The sequence below is a fragment of the Varroa jacobsoni genome, unplaced genomic scaffold, assembly GCF_002532875.2.
Source record: "Varroa jacobsoni isolate VJ856 unplaced genomic scaffold, vjacob_1.0 scaffold_870, whole genome shotgun sequence".
Lineage (NCBI taxonomy): Eukaryota > Metazoa > Arthropoda > Arachnida > Mesostigmata > Varroidae > Varroa > Varroa jacobsoni.
In genome coordinates this window covers 132734-141167 of record NW_019213772.1, presented here as the reverse complement: position 1 = coordinate 141167, position 8434 = coordinate 132734, and the positions used below count along the sequence as shown (strand labels likewise).

At 42.6% G+C, this 8434-nt stretch overlaps 1 protein-coding gene across 1 annotated transcript in view; it reads right to left on the bottom strand.

Moving 5' to 3' along the window:
- Positions 1 to 1846: 1846 nt before the first annotated feature.
- LOC111264532 (netrin-1) overlaps positions 1847 to 8434 on the bottom strand; it is a 73977-nt gene continuing 67389 nt past the window's right edge. Inside the window, exons 2-6 of the mRNA XM_022840522.2 lie at positions 4689 to 4877; positions 4344 to 4493; positions 3937 to 4095; positions 3599 to 3787; positions 1847 to 3115 (exon numbers count right to left, since the gene is read on the bottom strand). Coding sequence (XP_022696257.1) covers positions 2982 to 3115; positions 3599 to 3787; positions 3937 to 4095; positions 4344 to 4493; positions 4689 to 4877 — 821 coding nt within the window. The 3' untranslated portion in view covers positions 1847 to 2981. The remainder of the gene's footprint in view (positions 3116 to 3598; positions 3788 to 3936; positions 4096 to 4343; positions 4494 to 4688; positions 4878 to 8434) is intronic.

The window sequence follows — 8434 nt, the reverse complement described above, 5'->3', positions numbered from 1 at the left end:
AAAGAGAGTCAGAACGTTCATTTTGTAGGTGCAACTCCTATGAACAGGCCGAGATCTGGACTTGTTGTGAGCCGCTCCTTGGTGTTACCTCAAAGGCTTTGCTTCGTCTTGGCACGACCGCCTTTCGTCGTGAGTAAAGGATAAGATAACAAGAGGATAAAAAAACAGGTCTCAGAGAGAGTCCTACTAGGCTCTTGCCGGGCCACCTCCAAACCTGTTAATTAGTCGTTTTTGCCTTACTTCTTGATCATAAGGTCAACGAATTTGTTACAGCCGCTAGCTCAGCCCGGTTGACTGCGTGCTTCTACCAACAAACAGCAAAGCAATAAGAAGAAACTTTTAACACTTAGAATAGGTAGTTTTTGACGGCACATGTGATATAATCATGACCTGTTAGACAAAAGGGCCTAACTTGGAAAAATTGCAGAGGAGGGAAACGTAAGCAAGCAAAATAAAACAAAATCAGGGTCACTTTACTGAGTGGACAGTAAACTCTGTGAAAGCAGTTTTATTTTAGGAGTTCAACTTTGACAACTAAAAGTTTCTCGGTGCCAGAATTGAAAAAATCACAATAAACTCTCCATCATAGCTTTAATGTAATATCTAGCGTAGTTAGGCCCGAAATTCCTAGGACTAACTATTATAAACTACACTAAACAGATTTACATATAAAAGCATCAGCATATTAAATAGTCGTCTACAGCGATAATAAAAAACGAGTTTATAAAATAGAGTATCAACGGAATGTCACTGCAGGCAATACCTATTTCCCTTGAACGTATTTCTTTACTGGGCGAACGCTGCGAAGCACGATACTGCAATTGGCGCTGGCCAAACGAAAAAGCTGCTGAGAAATATCCAGTTGACCGTTACCTCTTTCCTTTAATGGGGAAACAGCGTGCCTGTAAACATATGTGGACTGAAGTCCTGGAGCTATAATAAAGCTCCCTTAACGCAATTAAAGGTGTCTGCTTTGCCATGGAGGTTGCCCCGCAACGAGACTTGGCATGGCCTGCATAATGTGTTCTCAAGTGAAAATCCTAGTTACGGCGAAAAGAATTAGTCGCTTCGATGGAAAGTTGTGCTTTTCCCTAAAGGCGACTTTGTAACTTCGGGAACCGTCGTGCTGCGTTCTCCAATTAGGCTTTCTGCGTTTGTTGGGCGATTCAGCGCTGCAAGTAACTATGGAATAACGGAAAAAAAACTGCCTAATAACCTTCGTTTTGACAACTTAATACAACGACAGATTAGTGTTGGCACTAGTTTGTCTTTGTATTCGGCTTCCGTGCAAGCTATCTGGAATTTTTGCCATTAGGAACGTTCTGCTTCGGGGAAATGTAGACGCCGTCAAGGGCTCGGACGCGCATAAGTCGTAGATACCTAGCTATAGCTTCTAATATCATATACAATAAACCACACTAAAAAAAAGGGTCGCTACGAAAAAAGCTGAAACCTCCGATGAAAAATTAGATATGTAGTCGATAGTTGAAACATTTTAGATATATGAAAGGAAGTCATTTACTCTACCAAGAATCTCAGAAACGCGTAAATTTCCGGATAATTAATATCTACATATATATACGCAATAGTCCGAAAGTCTTGATCGGAATACTATTTTTCCTTAGCGGACCTTCAATTTAGAGTGTCCCACAATCGCCGCATCTAGAGCCTCATTGAGCTTCGCTAGTGCGGAAGCCGTACACTGTGCATGCTCAGTCAAGATAAGCTATACACAAACACTCACATTGTTCAAATGAGTACGAAAAAGTTTGCCGAGTAAATAGTAATTAAAACTATACAATCAAGTATTAGATTCATATCTAATATTGATAAACAAGACATCTAATAGCATACGACGAGAGAAAAATAATTTTCTCTCATTAATTTATTGATTGATGGTTTTATTATTAGTATATTTTGTCCTTCTCACATGCCTTATAAATTAAACGCAATGTGTGTATGTTCGTCAGGTGTTAAATTATGTACACGTGATGCTATTTACACGTCGTCGGGCATCCTTTTCACCCGCGCTCGCATTGCTCTTAGGAATACTCGGCAATGGTTGTTAGAAGCCCGCTAGTTTTCTGTTTTCCTTCCAGATACATTACCGCCCCTGCGAGATGGCTGGTAGCAGCGTTAGAGCACCGAAACTTGACAGCGTATTCTTTTTGCGAATACAGAGTTAGTACCGATTGCCCTTCCGGTCTATTCTTGTTTTTCAGGAACTAATTAAACACAATTAAATCTTATATTTGGCGTTCCGGTACAGGACAGCTCCTGGTGGGTGAGTGAGGCGTGTGCTCATGCTAACTGTATGAGCAAAATAATTTAGACAATCAATCAATCAATCAAACAGGTCTGGTTTACCACCTGTTGCGTATAAATATGGAAACTATTTTACATTTATTGTTCGTTACTTCGTAATTGCTTGATCTAAAGTTTGGCCACGAGTATGGACGCCATAGAGTGTATATTATACAATACATTATACAATACGGTATAATAGTGATGGAGCTGGCATGATACTGAATGAACTATTATCAGATTTCTATTTCTGCTATTATCTGCAGGTAGTGCATCAGCTCAGATCAAAACGCTTCAGACGCTTTCTAGCTCCTCACTGTTATTTAGTCCGTAGTTATAGACATGTGATCAATACGAAGGGGACATGTACGGCAACCGCAAGCTAGATGATAACAGTTTAATTGTAAATAATCTGTTACCATTCACCGTCAGTGATTTCTTATTGATCGGATCAGCCACCATAGCATGTTGTCGCCGAGAATTTAATGCATCAAAGTCCTCCAGCTCCGCGTAAGCACCAAAGAGGTGTGAAAATGGGGCACTGCCTTAAGTGACCACAAACAAAGATCCGTAAGTTCTGTTTACATAATTGGAATAGCGTCCACTTTGCATGACCTGACATGGTTTATATAATCCAGGTTTCGATGTGCTTGTCCCTGTATGAGTAAGGCCTGGATTTAAAAACTGTTGCATCTTCTTCGTCTACGTGCCATTTTGCGGACTGTCTTCTCAAGTAGCTCTTCGGTCTCTTTAACGAAGCCGTCCGGGTCAGCCGTAGGGCTTAATCGGCCCCCGTGCATCTGCATCGTACCTAACGGAACAGATAGATGCACAGATATAAGGTTAAAAACGCTCGTTCGTACCTAGCCCACATAACCGGCTGGTCCAGAACAACAGATGAGCATTTAAGGGCGTATATGAAGTGGCCGTCTTACGCAGATATTGTTTTTTTATTCGTTCGAGGTCGGATCTCGAAGTCCTGCAAATATCTCATGCATATGAATTAATGCAGTTTCGTAATCATGTGCTCGTTTCCCTGAAACGTGCGCTTCAATCGATTATATTCAATATACTATTTATAGCAGACTTCTAATATTTTTTACTATTTAACGTTAAACCCCTAACCATAAAGCCAGCGCTTGAAATTTTGCAGTGACGAATTAAATGGCACCAGGTTTAGTTTGTTGTTAGTTGTATTTTCACGTATAATACTATTGCCAGAGAACTTGCAAAAATCGAAAGGCAATTCTTGCTTAAAATCATCAATGCTTTACGGATCACCTTCTCCACTTACCTAGAATAACGTATGTCGATTTCGTTTTAATATGTGGACATCGGCATTTAAGATCGGCAGAAGGTATCCAAAGATGTTGAGCTCCCCTGCGGACCTTATGGGGGCCACCCTTAAACACCTTGTTGACTTCGATTGAGAATCGGGCCCAGTTGCCGAACGTCTCTCGACTCTGAATGGTCGCGCGGATTGCTAAAGAGAGAAAACATAAGATGGGTAAAGTAAGTCGAATTTAGCGTCATCCATAAGTTATTAATATGGGCCTTCCGGACTGTTTCATATATATCGGCTTGCACACTGGCTAGCACGCGAAGGTAACTAGTTCCATGTTTGGTTCTTACCAAAATCCCTTTTGCAAAATGTACTAAAGGTCAGCTCTTGCAAGCAGCGAGGGCATTCGTCCTCGTCTTCTTCCGAATCGTCAATGTCATCGTCATCATAATCATCATCAGCCGGTCCGTCGGCAACGATCGTCGGAGGTTCTTCGAACTGAGGAATGCCTGCGATCGCAATAGGGAGCATACATGTAGATATGTAGGGTGCTAAACATGGATAAAGTGTTTAAGCATATCAAGAAATATAGTCTACTTTGACAACCTGTTTATCAGAACTGCTCGAGTGAAGCCGAATGTGTACTTCATCTCAATGTATGTCCAGCTAGCTGGCACTCCTAAATACTCGCTTTACCACTTCGTTATACAAGGATATAGATATATATCACCGATGTCATCATGTCATAGCTACTTACGAACGCATGGCGCGATCGGTGACCGTGACTGTTGATACCCCCTCTGGCAACGATTACACGTGAGTCCTGTGACACCGTCTTTGCACGGGCATTGTCCTGACGTCATGTTACAGGTGCGCCCCAGAGATCCCACCGGATGGCATTCGCACGCTTCAATCAATGTACAATAATTTCATATACATATATTAAAATCTAGCTGTCCGTTGAGCTGTTAAATTATCTAATTTCATATAAAGATTATATCCGAACGGGTGATAAACATTTTTCCAGCGAGTCAGGCTGAAATAGTTCGCAAACTCCTTCGTGTGTCTAAGCCAAAGATCAAGGACGAACGTGCAAGCTTACCTTTACAGGCTCTTCGATGTGTCGCTGGCAAATTGCTATCTCGGTAGTACCCTTCCCGACAGTTGTGGCAGTGCCGTCCGGCAGTATTATGCCGACACTTGACGCAGACTCCCCCGCTTCGGAAACCTGACAGTTTATATAGTTCCATATTGAAACGGCACACACGGGAATGGCCGTAGCATTGACATGCTGCGAATCGAGAGCGGAAACGGATACACAATCATATTAAAAAATGAGATGAGACACAATGCACACACGACTAAAAACACTCGAAAAAGGCTCACGTCATAATTGAAGGGTTGCGTGAAAAAAACAAATGGTAATTCTGTTTGCTTTTTAATGTATTGCATACTTACCCTAAGTTTGACTAAAGCTCGTAGGCACCCATGTCGGACGCAAATATCTACAGGCCTTGTATGATTTGGACTGCATACGTGCATGGCTAAATGTACTATTCGCAGTGAACACCAACCCGTCCCTACCGTCGTTTTATATTCTAACCTAAAAATTCAGACGATATCGAAATCTAATGATAATTTGCATTATCCTCTCGACTCTTCCTTTTGTCCAGTTGTATAACAATGTAATCTTATAGCATGCGAAAGATATACGTATCTTTCTGTCGCAAGCCCGTAATAATCGTTTTGCTAAAGAACACACTGTTTACTTTCTTCCTCGTAGCGGTATTACCGTTATAGTTGAGTAGGCCTTGCAACCTGCTGTTTCTTGGTATAACCGCTCCTTTCTCTAATAGAGATGCGGTAGTAGAAGTAATGGTAACGCCGCCTCTGTCCTGTCGTTCTACGAGCATTGTGCCTCCAACGTGACTCGAGTGGCGTGATCCAGTAGCGACATAAAAGCGTCAAGGGCTTCTACCGGTGTTCTACTGTCTAGCTGCCTCCTTCCGCAATTCTTGAGCGAATGTTACCCATTCAGATCAACTAGCCGTTCCATTCCCGCTTTTTCCCTTTGCCTTACCTTATATATGGCGTGTGCTTCTTCCCCAATTCACCCCCCTTGTCGAATTCTCACAACGATACAACGCTTTAGCGGCATCAGCCAGCATCGGCAGGAGACCAGCACCGCCACTAACGGCGCAACAATGCTATCAAACCAGCGAAGCAATGCCACGGGACAGACAGACGGCGACCATCCGAATCGTCTTGGCCTAGAAGGCTAGCGAAAAATGAGGAAAGGAGATAGGGAGACAGACAAAACATGCAAAATAATCTCGAAGTACGCCGGTGTAGCAGCAGTCGCTGTGGGAACCACTACAATTTAGAGCAGGTCTGTCGACGTGGCGTGCGCCGCTTCAAGGCGGAACGCGCAGCTCGAACATAGCGAAAAACCCCCTTCTTGCTTTCCAACCCACTGAATCTTCATGGCCACAACATCATTGCCGCCGCTAGCATCTAAGAGCGAATACGACTTTGCTATGGCCTTGTTCAACTGCTTCCAGAAGCCTGCAACTTGCACTCTTTTAGCGCTCTATTCCTTGATTCGTTCAGCAGGCCTTTCGCTACGTACGTTCGCTATTCGACCGCACTTATTCGAATGGGATCGAATAAAGCTACATGCAGGAAGTACCCACCTTTGAGAATTTGTCCCTGTCTGCAGTGCTGTGCTGTGCTCGCCAGCTCGCTGGATCTGGGCCAATTCACGGTCCCGATCTTCATTAATGTCCCCTTGCGCGATTCCTGCCAGAAGATCGCAAGCCGCGTAGCATTCGGTTGGTAAACAGAATGCCGCTGCTTGGCTTACTAGCAGTTTGAGGTAAAGGCTCACTAGCGCCAAGGGGTAGCGCCGACGGCGAATGCTGCGATGGCGGCGCAGGAGTGTCTATTCATCCCTCAAGGAACATGCTGTCTAGGGGGTAAATAACAACACGAAGCCACTGGATGGAAAGTCGTGTAGACATCACGCAGTAGGGCTATACTATACAGGAATTGCCCAAAGGGCTGATTGTACTTCCGCAGGTCGAAGTGGGACAAACCGGTTCGCCCGCTGTGTTGCCTTTTGTCGTATGCATACATTGCTGTTCAATGTACGCTATACGTTAAACACTGTACGGCGGGGTACAAAAAATAAAAATCCGTTTTCAATCGGAGCACCACTGCCACCATACGACTATGACGTTGTGATGTTGCTTGCAAAAAAAGAAGCCTTGCCGTGTTCCGCCTCGTTCATATGTATGTCGTTCATATGGCGATTTCGGGAACTATAGGCAGAGCTGGTAGTCGTAAATGCCATTAAGTTGCTCAATTGAAAACGGAAACTGACGCTGGAGTCGACTGAGTTACCTTTGTAGGTACTCAGTCGACTAATACTGATTGGAAAGAGTATGCGTTCAAAAGCACCAAAATGCGCTTTACCAAACGATAGGATTGCTAAACAATATCAAATTAGTTAGCAGTTGTAAACCTTCCCACTCTCTTATCATATAAATTTCCACAAGGATTCATTTGCGTCCGTTAGTTATCAATGACAACTTGGAAATTATGGAAAAATAAAACGTTAAGATATTTTCATCTTTCGTTTACCTTTAAACAAAGAAAAAAAAACGGTAAAGAACATGCGACTTCAGGATTTTGTTGCATGCAGTCTTCGTTCACTCCGATAATTATGTGAAGATAACAATTTAAATTGCCGATCACCTAATTAATTTTATATTTTTCGTTTTCTAAGCCGTTGATAAAGGTAGCTTAAGGAAAATTCCATTAATTTCCCTTGTTTGTGCTAAAAAACAGAATATTTTTACAAATAGTTATATCCACTCACAGAGTCAGAGTATGTCCGTTTATCATTAAGTTCGCTGAAAGAGACACGAAATCAAATTGCTAAGTGATATTTGCACCCCATGATCTGTCAACGAACCTAATACACACTCCTGCCCAATGGATGATAACAATACTGACAAAGGTAACTAACTCACGAAGGTTCTACATAGTTCGCCCCCTTTCTCTTGCCCTTTGTTTTGGAAAAGTAAAAATCGTCGTGGTTTATATATATATATATTTGACCAGATACACGTTTGACTAAAAACAAAATAATCTTGAGATACGAACTGTAGTTACATGCAGCCTGGCATAGTTCTTCTACTGCGTATGAAGACTTTTTGACACTGTAAGCGATAAAATGAGAAAGTGTCGATTACTGGTAGATGTTGACCCATATAGAAAACAGCATCAGTCGTTTCTCTGTACACGATCCACGTGAACACGTTTAAGCCTGTTTAATGCCGATGAAATCAAGAGCAAATCAGTATTATGGTGTGTACCGCATGCGATATATAACAGAATCGAACAGAAATAAAATTCCTATAAAGAAAAACAAGTTCCTACATATGACTTCGTCGAACGGATGGAAGCGGCTCAGCTTTCCTATGTCTTGTTAGATGGCGGCTGCCTTTTAATGTCCTGCTCTCCTGTTTATGAAAGTCGCCAGTGTACGGTAGCGTCAATATTGTCCCTGCTTATGTTCCGCGTATTGCTTGTGACGCAACATTGCTATATACATATATATATATATATGCCTGTACCGTTCTGGCCTGAGAGTGTGCGTTTGGCTCATACTGTTACCCGCATTAACAGTCTGCTAGCCAGCAGCGCCGTAACCTTTTCAAAGCGTCGTTCAACGTCCACGCGGTTCTGAAGCGCTGTATTTTTTGTGTATATCCTTTCCCTTTTTGTTATTCCTTCGGGTCTCTGCGCGAGTTCATCGGCGCCTTTTCTGTTTCTATATTTCAC